Consider the following 24,748-nt stretch of genomic DNA (forward strand, 5'->3'; position numbering starts at 1 on the left):
CCAGCTGTGGGCCAGAACACAGGGATCAACTCCAGGACTTCCAAGGCTCCCGCTTGCCAAAGATAACCTCCTGGCTGGCTCACCAACTGAAGTGTTCTTCAGTTATCAACTCTTGATTAAAGTTAATTCAAAAAAGACCTTGAAGTCTGTAGTCCACATTCAAACTTCATAAATCCTGAGCCTTTCCCAGGAAAGCACTGTCTTATTACTGTGAGTCTTGTTGTCTTATTCATTATGTTTTAACAACCTAGGCACAACGTAGCTTCTGATTGGATAGTCAAATTTTGCACAAAGGTTGCATTACTGCATATCAATCGTGCACCATCACGGCATTCTCTGGCAGCTGTGTCTTTGTTATTCATAACTCAAAATTGTTTTTTCTTTTGGGAATCAAAATCGTGCTCTCAGCAAGAAAGATTCTGCTGATACCAGTTTTCCACTCCCCCTTACTATCACGCCACCTCTACCTGTTGCGCTCCCTCTGAAGTTCAGCTGGTGTTCGCTGCTGTTTTTGTAAAGTACTGTAAAAATTGATATTTTTACAAAAAACATATGCACTTTATGTATTGGTATCAATATAAGTATTGGCTAAATTGTGTCGGAAATGTTTGCATATCGTACATTGATAAAAATCTAAAATCAAGCTTTGCTAGTTTTGATAATGACTGCCCTGCACATGCATCTGCAAAAATGACTGAAAACACTGTAAAATGGCCAAAGCATCAACGTTTATGAGGACAGACAGTGAGGTGGGGTTGTTAATTTAAGTGACTCTAAACTACAAAGCAAGTAAATTTCATAAAAACGACTTAGCAGTTCAAACCTTTTCAGCCTGTGACCCCCAAAGTAAAGGTGCCAGAGACTGGAGACCCCCACAGTACATGAAAGTGGTTGAACACAGCCATGTACAATCAGGAATAGGCATGTGCAGAGATGGCTGCTTATAAGGGGGGAGAAGTTTCTGGCGCCCGGCCAGACAGGGGGGACTGTGGAGGTCAGCAAAATCATGGTCCAATGTAAAGTTAAGCTGTGACCACCATATTTTATATTTAACCCAAATTTTAACCTCTCTTTAAAAAAAACAAAACAAAAAAACACTAATTTATTTGTTTGTTCTTTTGTGTCATAGTACAGAGCCTTCTTCAAAATGTAAATGCCTTTTCTTAAAAAACAGAAATAATATGGGTTTAAAATGGCTAAAATGGGTTTAAAATGGCAAAAATGGGTGGAAAAGGTGATGAAATGGGATTTGAAAGTAGCAGAAATGGGTTTTAAGTAGCAAAATTACATTTAAAAAAGTGCAAAATTTGGGTAAAGTGGTAAAACAGGTATAAAAAAATGGTAAAAGGGAATTAAAAGTAGCCAAATGGGTGGCAAATTTGGTGAAATGGGATGATAAATACACTGCCTGGCCAAAAAAAAAGTCGCCACCTAGATTTAACTAAGCAAATAGGTACAAGCCTCCTATTGGATAATTACTGTATGGGCGATTATCTTTCAGCTGGCAAACAAGTTATTTAACCCCAGCTGATGCAATGAGTAACTTCTCATGTCTTAAACAACCATGTCGAAAGACGCATCCTGTGGTCATGGAAAAGATGTTAGTCTGTTTAAGAAGGGTCAAATCATTGGCATGCATCAAGCAGAGAAAACATCTAAGGAGATTGCAGAAACTACTAAAATTGGGTTAAGAACTGTCCAACGCATTATTAAAAACTGGAAGGATAGTGGGGAACCATCGTCTTCCAGGAAGAAATGTGGTCAGAAAACAATCCTGAATGATCGTGATCGACGATCACTTAAACGTTTGGCCAAATCATATCGGAAAAAAACAACAGTAGAACTCAGGGGTATGTTTAATAGTGGAAGTAAGAGCATTTCTACAAGCACAATGCGAAGGGAACTCAAGGGATTGGGACTGAACAGCTGTGTAGCCTGAAGAAAGCCACTAATCAGTAAGGCTAACTGGAAAAAAAGGCTTCAGTTTGCTAGGGAGCATAAAGTTTGGATTCTGGAGGAATGGAAGAAGGTCATGTGGTCTGATGAGTCCAGATTTACCCTGTTCCAGAGTGATGGGCGCATCAGGGTAAGAAGAGAGGCAGGTGAAGTGATGCACCCATCATGTCTAGTGCCTACTGTACAAGCCTGTGGGGGCAGTGCTATGATCTGGGGTTGCTGCAGTTGGTCAGGTCTAGGTTCAGCAACATTATGTGCCCAAAGAATGAGGTCAGCTGACTACCTGAATATACTGAATGACCAGGTTATTCTATCAATGGATTTTTTTCTTCCCTAATGGCACGGGCATATTCCAAGATGACAATGCCAGGATTCATCAGGCTCAAATTGTGAAAGAGTGGTTCAGGGAGCATGAGACATCATTTTCACACATGGATTGGCCACCACAGAGTCCAGACCTTAACCCCATTGAGACTCTTTGGGATGTGCAGGAGAAGGCTTTGCGCAGTGGTCAGACTCTCCCATCATCAATACGAGATCTTGGTGAAAAATTAATGCAACACTGGATGGAAATAAATCTTGTGACATTGCAGGGGCTTATCGAAACAATGCCACAGCAAATGCATGCTGTAATCAAAGCTGAAGGCGGTCCAACGAAATATTAAAGTGTGTGACCTTTTTTTGGTGGCGACTGTTTTTTTTTTTGGCCAGGCAGTGTAGTTGCAAACTGGCAAAAATGGGTAAACTGAGGAGGAAAAATAGAAATTGGCAAAAATGGGTTAAACTGGCAAATATGGGCATAATAAATAGTAAAATGTGGTTAAAATGGGCAAGAACAGGCATAAAAAGAGGTAAAAAGTGGTTAATAGTTTTAATAATGAGTCAACAGAGGCAACAATAGCCAAAACGTTGCAAGAACTAGTTGAAGTAGTGAAAACAGGCAGAAAAAAATGTTGACAATGGTTTAAAATGGACAAAAATGAGTTTTAATTAGCAAAATGTGGTAAAATTGGCAAAATTGATGGGTAAAAAATGGGTTAAAATTCTGCAAAATTGGTGTATAGTGGCAAAATTGTCATTTGGAGACACCTTTGAGTGTCTTGCAACCCCTAAGGGGGTCTCGGCCCCCCACATTAAGAACCACTGACTTAGTGAGCAGCACAAAGAAAACCCAGGACTCCACTATCTTTGTTGTGCTCTACCTGCTTGCCTTCAACTAGGAGTGAAATGTGTCTGTGCATGTGTCTGTTTTTAGAGGATCTGCATGTCGGCAGTTTACACAAGGACACTGAGATTGTGCCATTTCCAAAAATTTGCTCTCTGTTTTCAGAACTTTACATTTTCAGCCACCCAAAAGTCGTTGTCATGTAAACAAGCAGCCAAAACTGCAACAAAAGGTTACCGTTTTCAGCTGCAATCAACGTCGTGTTGTTGTTCTGCTCACTTCACATCAACATTTTCTTGAATTTTACTGGCTCTGTCATTTAGGGTCACTTAGAGCAGCAACTCCACCTCACCGTCAGTCCACACAAACATTTGTGTAGTAGCCATTTTTGTGTGTTTTCACTTCACTGCGCTGTAGAAGGGAGAGTGTGTGTACATGCTGGGTTGTTTCATTCAAAGAGTGTTCTCACAGTGTGCTTCTGTGAAAGTGCAGTAACAAAGAAACCTCAGGACTCTTTTCTCATTGCAACATTGGATATTTTCTTTCATTTCTCAAAAACTACTGAATTTAAGTCTACATAATTTGGCTTTTGTAACATAATAATACTTTCATGCAGTTACAGTGATAACGTTTTTATTACACTATGATTAGATGAAATTTGAGAAGAAATGACTAACTGAACCCTTCATGTTTCCTCGGTCCAGTACAAGAGTAAGATCAGCGATGAGATGGACCTAAAGAGGCGGATCCAGTCTCTGGAGGAGTCCATGGAGCTCCACGAGAGGATGAAGAGGCAGGCGCTGGCCGAGTTTGAGAGCTACCGTCAGAGGGTGGAGGACATGCAGCTCTGCACTGAGGCTCAGGTAGACACACGACTGATGTGATGTGAGTCCGTCTGTGTGCGCCTGTTGTAAAAAGCAGCTGTGCCCGGCATGATACTGCAGTCACAGCTGCAGGTAATCAGAACTAATGTTTGTTTCCATCCCCCGTTGTGAGGCTGCCGAGTCTTTCATGTCAGTCAGCACCACGCTGTGTGTTTTCTTTGGACATTTGACTTGTTCACGGCTCCTTCAGGTCATGTTTAACACGCTACATCAGGTGTATATTACCCTGGAGAAATCCTAGTGGGATTCAATTCACATTTATTTGAAGTTGTACATTGCTTTGTATTATAGTATTACAGAGGCCTAGCTTTGATTCACCATGAGATCAGCATCAAGAAACATTTAGCAAAGTTAGAGTGAAAAACAAAAAACTGCCTTTTATCAGGCAGAAACCTGAAACAGGACCAGACTCATGTTGAGCAGCCATATGCTGAAGCTGTTTTGGGACTATAAAGGGATAGAGGGAGAAGCAGAAAGAGAGGGCGACAGATAGCTGCTCCTGCTGAGGAATAGAAAGAGAAATGCAAGAAAACAAAACCTTCACTTCACAGTCTCAGTCTTTGTGACATCACATATTCATCATGCAGCCTTTATTTAAGATTATCTCTAAACCTTTTACATTATTTCACTCAAATATGAGTCACAAAGTGTCTTCGACAAAACAGTCATTTTTGCATGTAGCTTAAATCAAAGCTGATTATCAGTGTTAATACTTTGGTTGTTGAATTTGATCTTTAATCCACTTGAAACTTGTCTGCACAGATCTGAGTTATTGGGTATGATAATTGACGCTTCTTATTTCATTAACATTCTGTTAATCTGCAAAATGACCCACCCTGGAGCTGTGTGAGTTTATAATGAAAATGCTGTCCAACAATAAACAAATTGGCACCATATATGGATGTCCAGTACTTATAGATTAAATTCTCCTGCATAGAGTTGTAAAGAGTATCAATACTAGTGATGGGAATTTCGGCTCTTTTCAGTGATTTGGCTCTTTCGGCTCCTAAATGGCTCTTCATTTGGGTACTAACTACATTTGGGTATAGCTGAGAAGCAGAATAGCTACAGCTGAATTTTATTTTATTGATATATTTTTTGATATATTTACCACCAGCAGAGAAATATTATGGATTTAGAATGTGCAAAAACTACATTACATTTTAGTCTAGTTTTAGTCATCACAGATCTATTTTTATTAGTTTTAGTCTAGTTTTTGTCATAAACAAAAAGGATGCAGATGAACATTTTGAGTCATAGTATTAGTTAATGAAATTAACACAGTTTAAAGTCCCTGTAAAGTGAAATCCAAAATTTTGTCTTAACACAGATATGTTGGAATAAGGTTGCTGTAAACATTTGAAAACACTGAGATCTAATTGTGACTGAATTTTGGATTGAGACTGTTAGAAAGGTATTTTTTTACATCTTTCCTGTGGGCTCATGATGTCATGAGTCTCTTCTCTGGCAGCAGAGCTCTTAACATAAGGTCAACATAAGGTCAAGGGGCAGGCTAAAGGTTTGAGAAGATCATATTTCTCCTGAGTGGAGAACAGCCACGCCCACACCATGACTTTTAAGCTTAATTTTATCCATCTAGAGATGTTTTCTTTGACTGAAATTTGACTTAGGGGTTCAAAAAACAGTGACTTAGCATACAACAAACCTAAATACAGATTTATTTTCACTTTACAGGGTCTTTAACTGATGTTGGATTAACTGACACATGGAACATTCTACTATGTCACTCGCTTACACATTTTAGAATTTATCAGTGTCTTTGGAGACATTAATGCTACCTGGAAGAGTTGGATGGGCCACATCATACCACCTTTCAGACATATCACATTTCAAAGTGTTTTACAGGAGAGCGGTAAAGTGATTGGCAACAAAGGTAGAATGATAAATAGATATAAAGACTAATGCTCACAATAATTATTTAGTAAAACATTAAAAAGATGAATGATTAAGAGTTAGAAACAATAAATAAAAGTGAAATAATCAATAAATCAAAAAAAGAAATATTAAAAAGTAATCAAAAAGAATGATAGAAGTTTGATTAAAAATGGCTTTAAACTCGGCCACAAAGAGATCACCGACTGTCGGTTATTTAACTCTGTGAAAACACTCAGAGAATATAAACCAGCCAGTTCCTATGACCTTTTCCATGCGTCTGTGTCTAGAATACAGTGAACACTGGTACAAATCGATACAGTATTTGACAGAAGCAGAGATAGATGGATGGCATTTTATGGATTTGTGTGCATAGAGTCCAGCCTGGACAGAGAATGCATTCAGAACCGTCCGGATGGATGATTTTGAGTGACACCGGAGAGAAACAAACATGCAGCCACTCTGTAGCTCATGCAAAGGTGTGTTTGCTCTCCTGTTGTCATAACAGTTCAGTACCCTGATGGATGCAGCAGATGAATGTCACTGGCCTTCATGTGAACAATGAATAGACGTTGCTGTCAATCACACCTTCCAGCTGACTGACAAAGCATGGATCTCAGAAAGCGGGCCCTCTCAGCTCAGCGGGACCTCAGCTGGAGCGTCGGCATCGTCATAAACTCAGCATTTTAAGTGTTTGGTTTGAGCTGGTGTTCAGGTGAAAATCTCATCTCCTGGTTAGTAATTATGTAATTATCTACTGCCTCAGCCTTCATTTAATTTCACATGCAGCTAAATTAAATGAAGGAAGGGAATCTGTTAATGTAAATGGGTCCTTAGAGATGTTCCTTATCAGGATTCTTACACAGCGTGTGAAAGTGTGGAAAAATAATGGCTGAAGGTTCAAGGTTGTCTTTGGTGATCCACGTAGGAGGGCAAAATATTTTTTCTGCAGCTTCAGCAAATTGCTGAACCAGACATGGGTGACACAATTAATACAAGTATAGTGTTTCCGACACATAGACAACACTTGGATAGATGACTATTTTTAAAATCCACCCAAATATATTTGCTGACCACATTTTCTTTGGTAATTTAAACAACTCCTATATCTGTGGGCACCAGACTTGAAACGAGTAGACATCCCTATTTGAATGAAAATATTATAACACCAGAGTGCCTTGGATTTTCAGTTTTTACTGCCATTTTTACTATCGACTAAATTTGCAAATAACCTGGCAAATCACTTCTCAGTTTTTTCTGTGTAGAGTTCATCCACTTGTCCTGAAGAGCATCTTCTTTTTTTTTTTTTTTTTTTTTTTTTAGAGGATCATATTTCTCATGAGTGGGCGTGGCTTCAGCTCATTAATCCGACACGCCCACACCATCCTAGAGCAGACGTAACTGTCTCATTTTTCATGAAAAAGTAAAAAAAGTCCTTGTTAAGTGAAATCCAAAGTTTATGTCTACCACACTAGATATATTGGAATATGATTGCTGTACACATGTGAAAACACTGAGATCTATGTGTGACTGAATTCTGGATTTAGACCATTAGAAAGTTTTTTACCTCTTTCCTGGCTTGGTTTCATGTTGGCCGGGCCAACATATGGACTCACGATGTCATGAGCCCAGAGTGGGGAATGACCCCGCCCCTCTAACACTAGAATATAAAATCACAGAGCAGTTGATCTCAGTACAGTCTGTCGTTAGCTGATGTCACTGCCTGTATTGAAAGTTAACAGTCAGTTAACTGGAAATTTTGGAAGACTGAAGATTCTGCTAATGTTAGGATAGGATTCCTTTACATTTTGTATTCTGTTTTTTGTTGTTGAATAAAAGAACATATAAGGCATGGAGCTATTTAATTTGACCTCACAGGTACTACAAAGAGAAGCAAAAGTCACAACAGGACTGCTTTAGACACAGACCCTTGTAAATATTGTTAAGTAGAATAAAATCAGTGAATTTCACTTCAGGATTGATAAGAAAAATCAGTTAGCAGAATCTCTGTGTTAATATGACTAGCAACTTGGAATATTACAAGACAATATAACATTGATGTCAAAGAAAGATGGCTGCTGTGGGAATGTGGTCCATTTCAAAAGCCTCTTGTAGTTAAAACAAACTAGATTTTTAGTCTCCTCTTCCTGCGTGCTGTTGGCTGTATTTATGGCTGGATGAAAACAACCTAAATCCGTGAGATCATATTGACTGGGCTGATTTTGATGTTCTTACTTTCTACAGGTGTGTTCGGTCATTCAGGATTCACCCTGCCATTTTTCTGCCATTTTTTGCTCTCTTGTTGTAACATCAACAGCAGTGTCCTCTCTCTTCTTCTCTTCCTCGCCAGGCGTAAGCTAGCCTCACAGTTGACTCCATATTGACCCCAATTAAATCAGAGGGTACCTGAATGCCAGCTGGGGCGTCATCAGTCTGGTCAAGTTGTGTGAAAGCTGATTTAGAGAGGTCAAATGTCTGCATGCTAGGTGTGAATGCATACCTGGATATATGGAATACTGCTTTTTTTAATGTATAATGTTTAAAACGGAAGAAATATTAGCATATAATCCCACATCTATGCTTTTTAGATGCTTTTTTCACACTTAGACAGGGACTTACTGTTCTGTCAGAGTCTTTCTGTGTTTGCTGGTTTTCAGAAGCTAATTTAGAGCAGGCAGGTTGGCAGCCAGAAGGTCAAAATCCCCCGAGCGAGTACATCACCAGCTGGCTCAGGCCTCTTTTGAAACAGTTTATCCATGTGTGTGAGAAGCCTACAAACCCATAAATCAATCCTCCTGTCAACACGGCCTTTCATTCCCGTCTCCTCTGACAGCACACACAGCGGGTGGTGTCCATGTCCAGGGAGGTGGAGGAGATGCGGCGGTCCTTCGAGGAAAAGCTGCGTACGTTCAGCTCAGCCCAGAACCAGTTTGAGCAGGAGAAGAAGGTTGCCCTGGAGGAGCTGAAGGCCCAGCACAGACAGGAGATCCAGGAGCTCCTCCGCAGCCACCAGAGCCAGAACGCAAACTACAGTAAAGACCAGGAGAAACTGGGACAGCTGCATAAAGCTGAGGTAACTACTGCAGAAGTAGAGCAGGCCCTCAAAGCCAAAACAACAAACTCAATCACTACGGGGAGGAACAGATAAAGTGGGACAGCAGTGATTACTATGTTATTAACCTTACATTAACCTGCTACATTGACTCTAAATCACAGCAGGTCAGCTCACTCTCTATATGTACCGTCCCAGGGAAGCAGATGCTTTGGAAACACATCACTCATTATGAAGTAGTCTAAACCACTCTACACCCAATTATTTTTTAATTGTCCCAAATTTAACCTTCATGATCTCATCCCTCTCATGTTTGTCCTGATGTGTTACAGGTTGATTCTCTTATGGAGCGTGTGGAGGAGCTCAAACAGGACAAGAAGAGGCTGGTGGAGGAGTATGAAGCCAAACTCAGCAAGGTACAACGCTCGTGCAAGAAGGCAAACCAAAGTTTTATTTATTTTAGAGTGCAGAAATCTTCATAATGAGACAATGCAGAAAAAGAACAATAAGATGCTTACATAATGAAGCATGCAAAACATACACTCATTGCTTTCATATCCCTTCATCATTAATATCAAAAAAGGGGTATGCATTGATGCATTTGGGGCACTTTGGGCTGTAATTGGTAGTCTGTTGTCTCTCAACCAGGAGTTTCAATCCCAGCTCCTGCATGCTGCCATTACATGTCAGTTTGTCCTTTAGTGAGAACCTTAACCCCAGTTGCTCCCATTGTGTCTGTATGAGATTAGATAATACTGATGGATGCTGTGGAGCAGCCCCCACCATCAACATGTGCATGTGGAGTGAATTAGTAAGTGTGATCTGCCATTTTAAAGTGCTTTAAAGGTCACATATTATGCAAATAACACTTTATCAGGCTTTTCTAGCAAAAATATGTGCCCCTGGCCTTTCCACAATTCCCCCCTCTTTCTCCACCTTTCAGAAAGTTTGTGCTGAAACAAGCCATTCTCAGATTTTCCCTCCAGGATGTCATGTGGGGAGTTAGCCCTGCCCCAGGTTCAGTTGGCCTTCCCCGCTCAGAAGAAAGTTCCACCCTCCTTCCTCCTCCGCCCTCTTCTTCTTATCTGCTAGCTGAGAGGAGGATCAGAAGAGCCACGTCAATTAAGCTACATCTGTTTCCTGAAAGGGGTGGAGTCAGGGGCGGAGTCAGACAGCTCATTAACACTTAAAACTACAAACACAGAAACAGCTCGTTATGAGGAGGGCGGAACTTTCCTCCAAGCGGGGAGGGCCAACTGAACCTAGGGGCAGGGCTAACTCCCCACATGACATCATGACATCATGAACTTCCTGAGGTGTAACATGTCCCCTTTAAAGAGAAATGAACTTATGGTCACCCAGAAAGAGAAGGACATTGTTTAGTCTTGTGTTTTACTTCTGTAAATCTATTTCAGTCTTACTACTTGGTGTGGCTTCTGTTTATGCTTGTTTTGTCTGATTGTTACAGCTTACCCCAGCACGTGTTACAACCTACCCTGGTAGTGGGGTGGGTTGTAACAAAGGAACACCTTGTGTTTGACATCAATTCATGAGGCGTGTAATATTCTTGCATAAGCCTGAATTGGTTCAAATTGTAGTAGACAAATGTGAGTACACTGTATAAACGTTTAAGTGTTGTAGATCAAATATTCAGGGAGTTACAGGTGCCAAAGCAGAAAGTGTTACAACAATACCCGGTTTCCCCGGGGGGGGGGCTAGGTTGAGAACCAACGATCTAGTTGATATTTTCTGACAGCTCAGTGCTCAGACTATAATTAAACTGATGCAGTAAGTGAGCAGATATTTTTAAGTGAATGCATTTATTTTTTGAACTTAATGAATGTGTTCTAGTCTGTTTCAGGGTTGGATGATATACTTTAGCTGATATGCATCTGTTTATGCAAATATGTTTTCTGATATTCATTGACTGCCTTTTTCTCTACCTCAACATAAATCTAAAGCTTCAAACTAGGCTCATGAATATGGGATTTGAATCCAACCTCAACACCTGAAAACCACTTTAACCTTGATTGTAACCTTTGTGGATAAAACACATCATATTTAATATATATAAATGCACATTTGAATAATAGTTTTTCACTAAATGTGCTATTTAGGGGCACAGATAGCAACACAGTAGAGTCATGTCCCATGAACAGAAGCTAGAGTCTTCTAAGGGGGCCAGATTCAAGACTGACATGTGGCTTCTTTCTCCCATGTAGGTCTTTACTCTCTTTCCCGATGTCCCAACCTTTCCATATATTTTTAAATTAAACCTGAAAACTAAATTTAAAAACTACAATTTCACCAAGCTTTGAAGCTCAAAAATTATTCAAATGTTTCAAAAACATTGATAATTGTTGAGGAAATTGTAGACATTCAAACTTTCCAGAAACTTTCATGAGTTCTGTGTTCTTCTGGAAACACCAATAGAGAGTAAAGCAGAGCAGATTGTCCCTGCTAGATGAGTGTTGTCTGCTGTTTTATTACTCCATTACTCTGTTTGGATAAAGCTGTTTCTTCAGTCATAGACACTCGTCTCTGTCTGCCCTCAGGCTCAGGCCTTTTACGAGCGCGAGCTGGAAGCCATGAAGAGAACTCAGCAGCTGACTGCAGACAACCTCTTGGCGTGGAAACGCACCGAGGCTGAGCTGCGGCGGGAGTTCCAGACTCAGGAGGCGGCTCTGCAGAAAACTCTCGGAAAACTGAGAGCCGAGCTGGCCAGGGTAACGGACGAGGCTCGGGAAAACCGGGAAAAGTCCCATAAACTTCAATCTTCTCTCAACAGCGCTGAGAGAGACATCAAGGTCAGTGTGAACCTCAAAGTGCTGATTCAGACATGTTTCAAACTTTAGAGTCACTTTAGCTATAACTGGAAAATAAAGAGGTGGAGGCAGTGCCAGAACATCCTGAAAATTAATGTAGAAAGCCATGATTGGCTGTATTCTGATGCAGATTTTATGGACATGCCACAAAATTTGTCCCCAGTGAAAGATGATGAAATGGGTACGTAAAATAAAATGTGTAATGGGATTATATAACAAACTATAACACTCTCTATGAATTATCTAGTGAGGATGCCACGTAGTTTTAAAGCTGAACCTATTTCTGACATCCACCAGATAAATTTCCACACTTTTCTTACCACTATAACTTTAAAATCTTAAGACATGACATAAAATAAACAATGTGCATCCTTATGATTAAGATAAGCATGCACATTACATGTAAAAATAAACAATTAAAAGGAAAAGGGATAATTCCAATTGCAGGTTACCACTGAAGATTTGTTATTATTATTATTATTATTATTATTATTATTATTATTTCTTGAACCACCAACACTCCAGCATCCACCTGTTGGCTCTAATATGGGTTTTGAGATGCAGCATCATCTCTCATTAAATTTTGCATATTCAACCCCAGTTCCAAAAAAGTTGGGGCGCATTGTAAAACAAAAATAAGTACAGAATGCAATGATTTCCAAATCTCAAAAAACAGATTTTATTCCCAGTAGAACAAAAACTAATAACCAGATGTTAAAACTGAGACATTTTATCATTTCATGAAAAAAATATCAGCTAATTTTAAAACTGCCTGCAGCAACACATGTCAAAGAAATAGGGACCAGTGATAGTCAACGTGTGGCTCTTTAGTCAAATGTGGCTCTTTTGTGATGATTTGTGGCTCTTTTATGTCTTAATTTGAAATGTTATTCCCCAGAAAACCTTAATAAAGGGAAACTCTGACCTCAGAAATTATCTATTGCAAGTCACATTAATGAATGTGTTTCCTACACTTATACAGATGGCTTTTTATGTCAACTTTATTTTTTGTCTGTGTATTTTCATTGCCCTTCTTTGACCATTTTTTTTACACCTTTTTTCCCTTTTTTGCCACTTTTAATCAGTTTTTACAGCTACAAGCCCATTTTTGCCACTTGTTTTTGCCATTTTTATCCCATTTTTGTCCATTTTCCCCTGTTTTTGCCTCTTTTGTCCTGCTTTTTGCTATTTGCAATTTTGTTTTACCCCTTTTTTGCCACTTTCCGCCCATTTAAGCCGCCTTTTGCAAATGAATGCAACTTTTTTATTCACATTTTTGCAGCTCTTTGTTACTTTATGACCATTTTCTCCACATGTAACTCATTTTTTGTCATTTCTCACCAGTTTTTGCCACTTTTTTCCCATTTTTGTCACTTGTCACCCATTTTTGCCATTTCATGCCTACTTTGCCCTTTTTCACCCATTTTTTCCACCTAGTACTTATTGTTGTTACCTCTTTAACTTTTTTCTGCCACTTTTCACCACTTAAATTGTTGCTCTTGCATAGGTATTTTTCAACAATTTGGCTCTTTAGTTGAGCAGGGTTGAGTAACACTGGAAGGGATGAATCAACAAAAAGCTGGAAAAGTAAGTGGTACTAATAGAAAAACAACCAGAGGAGTGTTTTGCAATGTATTAGTTTACCTGGCAGCCTGTCAGTAACATGGCTGTGCCTAAAAGGAGCTTTTTAGAGCAGCAGGGACTCTCAGAAGTAAAGATAGGCAGAGGTTTACTAATCTGCAGAAAACTCCATCCAAAAGGCTCAAGGTCAATTTTGAATGCTCGTGATCTTCAGGCTTTCAGACAGTGCTGCATTAAAAATAGGCATGTTTCTATACTGGAAATCACTGCATTGGCTCAGGAACACTTCCAGAAATCACAACAGAAAACATCTGGAGCATCATATAATTAAAAATTCACCAGAGAAAACCTAGGACTATTGAACAGCTAGAATGCTACATCAGACAAGAATGAGACAACATTCCTCTACCACGACTCCAGTAACTGGTCCCCTCGCTTCTCAGACATTCACAGACTGTTGTTAAAAAAGGGGGGGATGGCCCTGTCCCTACTTTTTTGAGATGTGTTGCTACAGTCACATTCAAAATGATTTAATATTTTTCACTAAATGGTGAATGTTTCAGTTTCAACTTCTGATAAGTTTTTATGCGCTTTTAAGAATCAAACATGGCTTTATAAGATTTGCAAATCATTGTTTTTATCCTTTAAATTTTACACATCGCCCCAACATTTTTGGTATTGGGGTTGTAAAATAAATGAGAGGAGTGACAAGGTCAGAGCCTAATACCAAACACCATCGATGACTTGAGTGTAAAATGAGTGTTTTTTTTCCATTTTTACCTAAAATGCATTAAATCATGTACGGTAGTTTCTCTGTCAGAACTCTAGGTGCTCTCTCCTTAAAGAGACAGCACGTACTGAAATCTCTTGTGGCTAATATCATTACTAAGACTACGCACCTTATACAGTCCAAGTTGAAAAAATTACCAGAATATCCCTTTTAAGTGTTTGACTGTTTTCTAGCATTCTGCTGTCAACACAGTCATGTCTGAATATCTTGTAAATTAAAAATAGCTGTGCTCATTTAACCTCCCGAGTAGATGTTTTTAATATTTTTTGAGTAGGCTCACATCTCCACCATTAAAAATAGAGCTGACAGTGTGCTCCAGGGGAGCTGCTTAACTAGGTCTGTGTTGTTGTTATGATCTGCTCTGAAGTTTGTGCTAAATTATCTCTGATTGCACAGCAGACAGAAAGGGGTCCCCCGTTCTCAGCGTTACTACCAAGGTCAGCAGCGGCTGATGTGCCCAGAGTTAATAATTTCATTAGCGATCAGAGCAATTAACTGTAACCCAGATAAAGAGACGACAACAGAGCAGAGAGCCCTGAAACCAACTCTGTTTTCTCTCATTCCAAACATCAGATATCAGAGAGTAGAAAGAATTCAAACCTGTTTTCCACACAGTACATATCTGATATGTTGTGTTTGTGCAACTGTAAAATTACAATAATCTCCTAATAACAGCCTGAGTCTACGAGCGTATCCCTTAATCCTTGAACTTCTGCTGCAAGTTCACTGTTTGGAGATAATAGATTTTAATTTAACCTTTGCAAGCTCACAGCAGGGGTTTTAATCTGTGGTTTGATCATAAAAATAAACATGTGTTATTGTTTTATTTCCCTTGTCTAAAGCTGGTAAACATTTGTTTTTTGCTCCAACAGAGAGACATTTTTAGACTCTAATTCCTCCAGTCTGTAAAATTAAGATTCTTGCTCCAAATCAAAACCTCCCTTCGTCTCCAGAGGCTTAATTACTGTACCGGCTCACTACATGGAACCAAAAATGTAACATCACATATCGACTTAACACCAGTCATCACAGTTAGAGATTGTGTCAGGATTGTACAGCTTCTTGCTTCAGTGTTTTCTGTCATCCTAATTTAGCTTATGATTTAGTCGGTGAATCTCTAGAGAAATGTAAGCAAGTGATCGCTCAGAGGAAGTGAGACAGACGTAATTAATGGCTGACTGTTCTCAAGATTTTGTAGGAGTGCACTCGCCAGAAATTACAAATGATCCCCCGAGTGAAATTCTCCTTGCTGAAGCTATGTTATATCGCTGCTGCTGCGGTGTTTGGACTAAAGACTTCACTCTCAGGTGAAAACTATCTGGACCGGTTTGTGGAAGCTTTAGCAAGATAAGACAATAAATCCTCCAAAGCACAAAGTTCAGTCTTTTAAATTTGAATAGCATTGAAGGATTTAGATGGGTCCTGTGAGGATGGGTGGCAAAGGAAGGGGCACATGTGGTGATTTTGGGGGGGGGGGGTTCTCTTCTTGGCTGCACTTTAATCCCTACACTAAATTGCCAAAAGTATTCACTCACCCATCTAAATAATTAAAACTAGAATGACTGTCTGAGGCAGCAGACCCACGCCTAAGCAGCGCCACCAAGCAACTCACGCTCCCATTGATTACTCTGGTGTTCAAAATTCGAATTCTGAGAAAAACCGAACAGGCGCGCGTATCATCACAACAATCTAACCGATTCTTCCCTGTCACTATCCCAATATTCCCAGAAAGTTTGGTGAAGATCCGACTTTCCGTTCTCGAGTTATCTTGTACACATACATACAAACAAAAAGATACGTAACCCTTTATATAACCCCCTGCCGATTTCATTGGCGTGGGTAATAAGGAGTTCCAATCACTTCCATGGCCACAGTGGTATAAAATCAAGCACCTAGGCATGCAGACTGTTTCTACATTCAATCCATTCTTTCACATTTGTGAAAGAATGGATTGCTCTCAGGAGCTCAGTGAATTCCAGCGTGGTACTGTGATAGGATGCCACCTGTGCAACAAGTCCAGTCATGAAATTTCCTCGCTCCTAAATATACCACAGAAAACTGTCAGTGGTATTATAACAAAGTGTAGACAGATGGTTCTAAAAAAGCAACACAGCTGCAGAGTCTGTACCTTGTAGACTTCATACTGAGTGAATTGGAAATTTAGTGCTGCAGGAAGACAGTTAATTTTTTCGTCATATGAGACTCCAGAAATACTGACTGCAGTGCAATTCATATTACATATTTTATGGTAAATCAAAGAAGGTAATATTAGTTAAATGATTTCAGTACTGTAATCCCTCCTGATAGGTTGTGGAGCACTGACGTCAAAATGTTTGATCTAGTATTTAAATGATTGATATTATGAAAAAGTACCAAGGCTTTTAAAAACTACACCTTTTTCATAAGACATGTGCATAGGAGGAGTGAATTAAAGCTGTGCTGACTATTGAAAATCAGGTCCAATGCCAGTGTGATTTGAATGCCAATACTACTGTCATTTATTTTGTGTCTGATGTTGAGAACAGATCAGAGTCTGTCCAACATGTGACGTCCTCAGCCCAGTAAGAAATCTCTCATTTGACTCAGCAGGTAGGTTTGCTAGATGCGAGCATTAGATTGATTTGACCACATTATTTGCAAATGCCCAATGCATATCAACAGGGCCAACATTGGCAAACACTAATGCTGAAGTAATGCATCGATAAAGCCATCCATTCACTATCTATACTGCTCTTTGGTTGCGAAGACTGGAGCCAACCCCACTGGGGTCACTGGGAGGGAGACGGGGTACACCCTGGACTGGTCACCAGTCAATCACAGTAGAAACAAACCAGCACTCACTCTCACTGTGTTAATTTTGGGAGCTATTTTTTGATTTTAGTCTTAGTTTTAGTCTTTAAATGAAATGAATTTTAGTTTTAGTCACATTTTAGTCATTTCTATCCTTTTAGTTTTCATCTAGTTTTAGTTGACGGAAACTCAGAACATTTTAGTCTAGTTTAGTCCATATAAAGTCCTCACATTTTAGTGTTACTTTTTAGTCCAAGCATTTATTTTCTTGCCTAAATCTGGAACCAAATCATGGTATGGAGTTCTCTGCACTCTGCCAAACCTGGGGTCCCTGCTTTCTACAGCAGAGACGCAGAATAGATACAGCTGCATTGTTTTTTGACAGATTCACACACAGTGGAGAAATATCACAAATTTTGAAAGTCTGATGAAAACTACATTACATTTTAGTCTAGTTTAAGTCATCTTCATCACAGATCTATTTTTGTTAGTCTTACTCTAGTTTTTGTCATGGATAAAAAGGCTGTCGACAAACATTTTTAGTCATAGTTTCAGTTAACAAAATTAACACTCACTCTCAAAACCAGCAGAAAATTTAGAGTTACTTAACCCACCGAGAGTGTCTTTGGACTGTGGCAGAGAGCTGGAGTACCTGGATCTCCAGAGTGAGAGTCTCAATTATCAGAAGGGTTTTTGCCTTCAAAATGGTCTTCACTTCCCAAAGAGGTCCTCAGCATTCAAAAAGAGCTCAACTTTCCAATGAGATCCTCACCTCCAACATTAAGTCCCCACAGTGAATCAGTTTTTCTGTAATCATAAGTTTGTGCGTCCGATTCCCGGCTCCTGCAGTCACATGTCAATGTGTCCTTTGGCAATACACTTCACCCCAATTTGCTTCAGCTGCTTCGTTGGTGGCAGGTAAACGGTATGGATGTGTATAAATGGGATTAGCTGATACTGATAGCCAATTCTCCATAGCAACCTCTGCTAACAGACTGTGAATGCAGAGTTGTCTGACTGCTCTTAAGTTTTGCAACAATAATGACTCCATACTTGACGGTCTTCCATGTGTCATCACTCTTAATGCATCTCACACAACAGGAAGATTTTGCAAGATAATTTAAGAACTATCCAAAAAAAATTGGTTTTGCTGATTTTGGTCTGTAGAGGGAATCAGGCTCAAATTGCATGGTTATCTTTTAATATGGACCCCGTTTAAGAGGTCTCCCATTTTGAAAAAGGTTCTAAATTTCAAAATAGATTTATCAAAAAGGGTCTGACTCTTTGAAAACTGATTACCACTTTGAACAGGGTTGTCCCTTTCCACTTTCAAACGTGGTCCTTGGCTCCCAAAGAGATCCTCATTTACCAGAAGGGTTATCTCTCTCAAAAGATGTCCTCACTTCCCTAAGAGGTCCTTTCATGAGGGGTCTTCTATTTCCTAAGAGGTCCTCGATATTCCTAAGAGGTTCTTAATATTTCTAAGAGGTCCTTACCCCCCTTAGACTTCCTTGTGGCTAATTAGAGCCATCATTATCCAAAACATGCTCCAGAACAGGAACTCATTATACCCAGCCCTTAGACCTGACCTTAGCCAACTTTAACATTTTAAACTCAAGTTTAAATCCTGAACAGTGAAACTGAAGAAGAGGTAAAAAGAGTTTAAATTGGACAAAAGTATGCATACAGTAACTAAAAAACAAAGCATTATTCTACTTCTAAAAATACACTCACATACTCACCATGGCTTTCTTATCTGAGGTCACACAATGCAGCGCCCTGCTGGGGGCTCATCAGGGAAATCAGCAGACACCCACACCCACAGAGCAGCACACAGTCCTCAGGTCTGGTTTGTGTGTGACTCCTCAGTGGTTATTATCATACTGAGGTTTCTTTGTCTTAGCCGCAGCAGCAGTAATTAAGTTTGAGGCAGGCTGTTTGATGGGATTGAAAGATGTGAAATTGCCTCTCATGAATTCTTACTGAGAGCTAAATCACACCGCCACTGCATGAGTGTTTGCGTGTCAAATCCCTCCCTCATGTCTCGGTCTTATTAATTGAGCAGAATTCTGCTCTTACATTCCTGAGCCTCAGTTTTATGACTATGCCACCACTATGATTCATTTTGTCTGCTTCACAAACTAGGTATGGCAGAATAAAATGTCTTTTCTTTTTTGTTCCTGGCATTTCCTTTGAACATAACATGATATTTTAGTCTGCCCTTACTTAAAAGTCATTTTACTGATCTGACATTGAGTACCATCAGTAAGCTAGCTGGCTTTATTCTGCTGATTTTAACATATACTTCAACACTGGATTACTCTTTTTAACTACCAGGATTAGCTAGAAGTTTGGGGGTGCTAACCATGGCTGACTTGAGTGGCAGACACTGGTATATGTTTAATTTTTTTTTAAAACAAATTAGTAGGTATAGATAGCTAATATGGTTTCCATACAACTTTTTTTATATGAATCACTTCCTATTATGCCAGTAAAATATATAAAAATAATAAGCAACTGTCATGTTCACTAAATTAAAAAGACAGCATGATAAAGATTTAATTCTGTGATTTCTCTCATTGAATTAATTTCCATTTGCACAGGTTTAAAAACATAAATGTTGATATTGTAAATGATCATGAATGCAGCATGTACTTCCTTTCACTGATTTATTAGTAATCACAATAGTTAAACTGAGAATATTCGACAGTTTTTGTTGATTGGGCACCTTGGCTTTGACAATGAGTATTTCCGCCCTCTTTGTAACTAAAGTTGCCCAAACCTAATTTAAGGTGTTGCAACAGCTGAGAGTTTCAACATAGGCTTAAGCTATAACTAGAATCTTAAACCTACCTCCCACAAGGTCAAGGTCCTAAAGTTGTCTTAATTAAAGTTTTGAAAGGTGGTATATCTCTTAGTAACTTTAGCTCCCAAGAGGTCTCTTCTTTCCAGTTTAGTTTTCCCATCAAGTCTTGCCCTGTGACTTGCCTCAGTGATATCAATGGTTTCCTCAGAGATGAGGTTCCCCCTCCTCCTTGGTAACTTGGGGATGCATTCACTAGCAGCAGCCAGGGTACTGGACTTGAAGTCCGCCTAGTGAGCCTCAAGATCTCAAGAGGCAGGAGCCTGTTCCAGTAGTGGCCAGGAGCCAGGCTGCATACACCTGTGCAACGTCTGGCTCCCCAATCTGATTCAACCAGAGTGAGTCTTCCTGGGGTACCTCAGCCACAATTTCAGGGTTGCGACAAGGGGCAACCCTGAAAAAACCTACTATTAAAAACTATGCACTCCTGAAAACCCTGCAGTCCCTGAGCAGCCTCCAGTATCCACCTACAAGTACATGGACAGTCTCGCCATCACTGGGATACCAAGTTTAGAACCACAATCGAGCAATCCTCAAGGTCTGACTGCTAGCAAAGTCAAGGAGCGCCTAGGGGCTTTCATCTTGTTGTCCAAAGCCATGTGGACCAACACATGCCTCATAGCCCTCCCTGTCAGTGCCAGTGGTGGCATTAAAATCCCCAAGAACGACCAAGGCACTCACCCCTTTTGGAGCATGGACTGCGATAAATAAGACCAAGCCTAATGAATGGGTTAGTCTCCCGTGCAGTAAATGCTCATTGACAGGCCTTACCTCCAATATCTAGGGGGCAGTCATCTCACAACCACCAGCACCACCCCCTAAGCGTGGCATCCATCAGCACAGTCAGACCACGAGTAGGTGTATCCACCTACAGTAGTCTTGCCAGTGCCAGGGTGCCTCACCTCAGACAGGGCAGCAACAGCAATCCCAATCCAAGCCAGCTCTCTTGACATGGCAAGTATGCGAGAGCCCTTTTGAAGGCAAGTCCTGTTCTTGATTTTATATTATGTTACAGTGCTTGATTCCATGGCCTGCCTGGAACTAACGCTATATGCTAATTTTCAGTCAAGCACAATCTTCATGTCCTTGTGCCTTGGGCCTTATTTCATTGTATTTTTAGAACTTGGACCCAGGCTGCAATTATCCAAAAAACCTTAGTTTGAACACTCTTGCCTTAGAAAGATAAATGCATCAACTTATTGGTACAAAAACTGCAAAATAATAGAAAAAAACCCCTCTCTTTGTATTCTCTATTGCCATACTGGGCTTATGGGCCACAGCTCACCTTTTAGACTATATAAAAAATATTACAATGATACTTTGACTTAGATAAAACTCAGTTCCTGTGCAAGAATCACCAAAAAAATCGAAAAGAATTGAGGCTCTTTGTTTCCCTTAAAGACTTTTTCTCTTGCAGCTACTTGGTCTTAACAGTGTTTTTCTCCTCTTCTCTGTGGTGAATTGACTTCTCTCCAGGATTTAACCAAGCAGCTGGACGAAGTGACCCAGAACTCTGAAATAGTGGAGATCCGTCAGAAGGAAGCCGAGTGTGAACTGGAGGCAGCCAGGGACCGAGTTCAGCAGCAAGCTACTGAAATACTGCTCAAAGCTAGTAAGAACTGCAGACTCTTCTTCTTTTCTCTCTTATATGAAACTGTATTTTTAATGCTATGAAAACTTGTACCTATACAACCCCCAGAACACATCCTGAGCTTGTCGTGCAAAAACATCAAACATATCCCCTAACAGCTCGTCTCATCCTGTCTGAAGCATTATGTCCTGAAACGCTTTAATGGTTAAACGCTGTATTTCAGTGCTAATGCTATTCCTAGTCCCTCCAGGGCAGAGGAAACCCCTCTCACATCAATTATTCCCAGTCTATGGTGTGTTTGTGTGTGCTCTCTACTTGAGTGTTGCATGTTAGGATCTGATTTAATATCTTGTGAAGTCTCTCTGTCAGTACTTGGTGGAACTAGATTGCATAAACATTAACGTCTGAGGAAGAGCAAAAAGTCAGCAGAATTACATCCGGCCCATTAGCTCCTCTGGGCTCCGTGTGACAAATAAAGATGTTTTATCACCTTCCACTGGAGCTGCTTTCATATGATCAAGAAAATGTAAACATAATGCAACGGATAAAAAAGCGATTATGACATACACATTGCCTCTTGAATTATTTAAATCTTGATGGCGCTAACAGCTGTTTTTGGTTCCTTTATATAGCGGATGTAGTCTCTGTGGATGCAGTGGTAACTGCTAGAACTGAGGAGATACAAAGCATCATTCAGCAGCTGTTTCTAAGTAGAATTCTGTTCTTAAAACCCATGTGTGCACTGTGCCCTAATTGCATTCAAGCTTCAGATATCACACTGCATTGCACAGCACTGCAAACATGCTGTCCATACTGCATCTGTTAAATGTGTGACTGTTATTTCAGGTTTCCATGTAAAAGTATGACATCTAGTCCTTTTCTTTTGAAAGTGGAGAAACAGGAGTGTGAATTCATGGATAATATTAATGCTCAACTATCTCTACTCTGTAATACAAGCTAACAGGCTCCATTACTTGAGGAAAATGAAAGAAAATCATCAGAATGTTCATGTTTGACACTCCTGATGCCTTGTCAGCTCCCTCATTCCTTTTCCTTGCCTATCTAAGTGTGAGCAACAGGGAGGAAAATAGGAACAGGGCAAAATTATCATTCTGCAGTGCATCACTTGCCAACTGTAAAGCCCATCTCAGGCTGGACGCATGAGACGCGTCTTGGCCGCGACACAGCTTGATTTTCAGTTCATTTCCTTTCAGGGCTTTCAGACTGCATCTCAAATGGCTGATAAACAAGTTTTTGGTGGGTGGAATTTAGAGAATTGAAGTTGGGCCTACTTTTTCTGCACGCCATGTAGGGTTATCACCAAAACAAGCAGGAAGATGATAAATAGGGAGCCATGTTAACTGCTTTGTTACAAATATGTACGTCCACATTGATAGATATGTTTGCAATCTGTTTCTTGATGACCCTGATAAAGGCAACAATCTAAAATGTGTGTTTAATAATGCTGTTCTCTAAACTTCTACTAATTGTGAAGTTAATTGTTTCTGCAGTATGTCAGAGCGAAGTACAAGTACACTCCAGTGTGTGCTTTTCAGAGTAAAAACCTGGTTTATCATTTCTTTGACCAGAATTATTTTACTCTGAGTAGTTCCTGGCATGGTTTTACAATACACAAGTCACTTGTAGGGAGATTAGCGAGGTGAAACCTGTGCCTGGTGTGAAAACCATGACGGTGCATACAAGATCATACATGCTGAGAACACGGGGGCAGGAAAACTCACTCCTGAAACAGGATGAACTTACTGTAGGAATCAATGTGATCAAGCCAATTTTGGTGATGAGGCTTCCGTCATGCACAGTTAGGACATGCTTTCAGAACAAAACCCAAGAAAACACCAGAGCACATTTGGCTACTGATATGATGGTGAAATGGTTGATTTTGCTCTTACCAGCACTCAAATATGCTTGATTAAAAAAAAACATCAATGCATGATTTTAGATTAGATTTTTTTCTCAGTTCTTAAATGTTAAATAATACGCATAAGTCCATGACTTTACCATGGGCAACTTTAAATTCAACCATCAGTGTTTGATCTTGCCTGCAAAGTGTAAAATTATTAATCTAAATGAGGAAGGCGACTTCTGAAGTCCTTCTTATGTAAAACTCATTAATGAAATGAAAATGGTGGTTTACTGTGTGTTAATACATGCTATTGAGTGCAGTTTTGTTTTAAATAGAGTCTTCAGTTAAAACAAGAAGTAAAGATGAAGACTGAATTATTAACCCCCCTATAAAAATTTCAGTTTTTCCAAGTGTTTCCCAAGTGCTGTTCAACAAAGCAAGGAATCTTTAACACAACTTTTCAAAACATTATAGTTTTATTTTGGATGCTTACAATATTTTCCTTTGCGCACAGAAACAAACAGTTTTTTTTTTTTAACTACCAGGGTCTAAATTAGTATGCAGAATCTGTCTCCAGCTTATTCCTAGCATAAGTCTGGCTTGAAGGTGTCTCTCCTACAGAAGTGGACTTTTTGTTGGTTCATTCTTGTGTGGTGCTCTAGTGATGGTCTTCTTTGAGACTAAGGTTCTTGACTTAGCTAAGTCCTTCTCTAGTGTCTTGGCAGTTGTTCTGGGGTCTTAAGACACATCTCTCAATAGTTTTCTTTCCACCTTTGCCAGGCTTGTTCTGGACTATGTGGCTCTCGTTGAACTTAAAAACTTTGTGAGAATAAAAAATTCTTTTTCTCAAGTCTAAACTGTTTTATTTTTCATTGTTTTTGCCATGACTCATTCCTGAAGTCTTTATAGACTGCAAATATTAAGATAACCCTCTGTTTTAAAGTGATCTTACAAGCTTTTAGAAGTACAAAGTTAAAGAGCATAATTGCACAACAGTGGTTTGTGCTATGGCTCAACAAAAAGGTTGCTAGGAGGCTAATAATTTAGACCCTGATAGTTTTGGTGAAATAATTTCAATGTAAGGATCCAAAATAAAACTAAGATTTTTGGTAAAGCTGTGTTAAAAATCCCTCGATGTACAAGCAGGACATTTAATATTGGATTCATATTACTGTAAAAAGACTGTCGCAACATTCATGAACATCACCATTTTGTGTCCTTTCTAATTTCACTGTCTCTCTGTCTCTCATCATCCATGTCTGCTACTTCGCTCAGGGGGAATGTGATGTTTTTAGATCCTGATTGATGGACACCCTTTCTCCTCGTCTGGCACTTCCAGCTGTTTATGGGCACCAAACCAAAAGTTGTTAAATAACTGAACAAATTGAAGGTGTGGGCGTCTGTTTTGTGGTTTGGAACCAGGCTTTAATTTGATGGCCCCCTTACAGTTAAGAACAATTTCTGCAATAATTATGCTTACCCATTGAAGATGTA

General features: G+C 39.7%; 1 protein-coding gene across 2 annotated transcripts in view; it reads left to right on the forward strand.

The window, feature by feature from the left end:
* Nucleotides 1–24,748, forward strand: part of fam184ab (family with sequence similarity 184 member Ab) — a 300,581-nt gene that overhangs the window by 124,365 nt on the left and 151,468 nt on the right. For both annotated transcript variants that reach the window (XM_041804790.1, XM_041804791.1), the window contains exons 3-7: nucleotides 3,826–3,984; nucleotides 8,732–8,971; nucleotides 9,283–9,366; nucleotides 11,506–11,757; nucleotides 21,276–21,411. In XM_041804790.1, coding sequence (XP_041660724.1) covers nucleotides 3,826–3,984; nucleotides 8,732–8,971; nucleotides 9,283–9,366; nucleotides 11,506–11,757; nucleotides 21,276–21,411 — 871 coding nt within the window. The remainder of the gene's footprint in view (nucleotides 1–3,825; nucleotides 3,985–8,731; nucleotides 8,972–9,282; nucleotides 9,367–11,505; nucleotides 11,758–21,275; nucleotides 21,412–24,748) is intronic.

Source organism: Cheilinus undulatus, linkage group 14 (assembly GCF_018320785.1).
Source record: "Cheilinus undulatus linkage group 14, ASM1832078v1, whole genome shotgun sequence".
Lineage (NCBI taxonomy): Eukaryota > Metazoa > Chordata > Actinopteri > Labriformes > Labridae > Cheilinus > Cheilinus undulatus.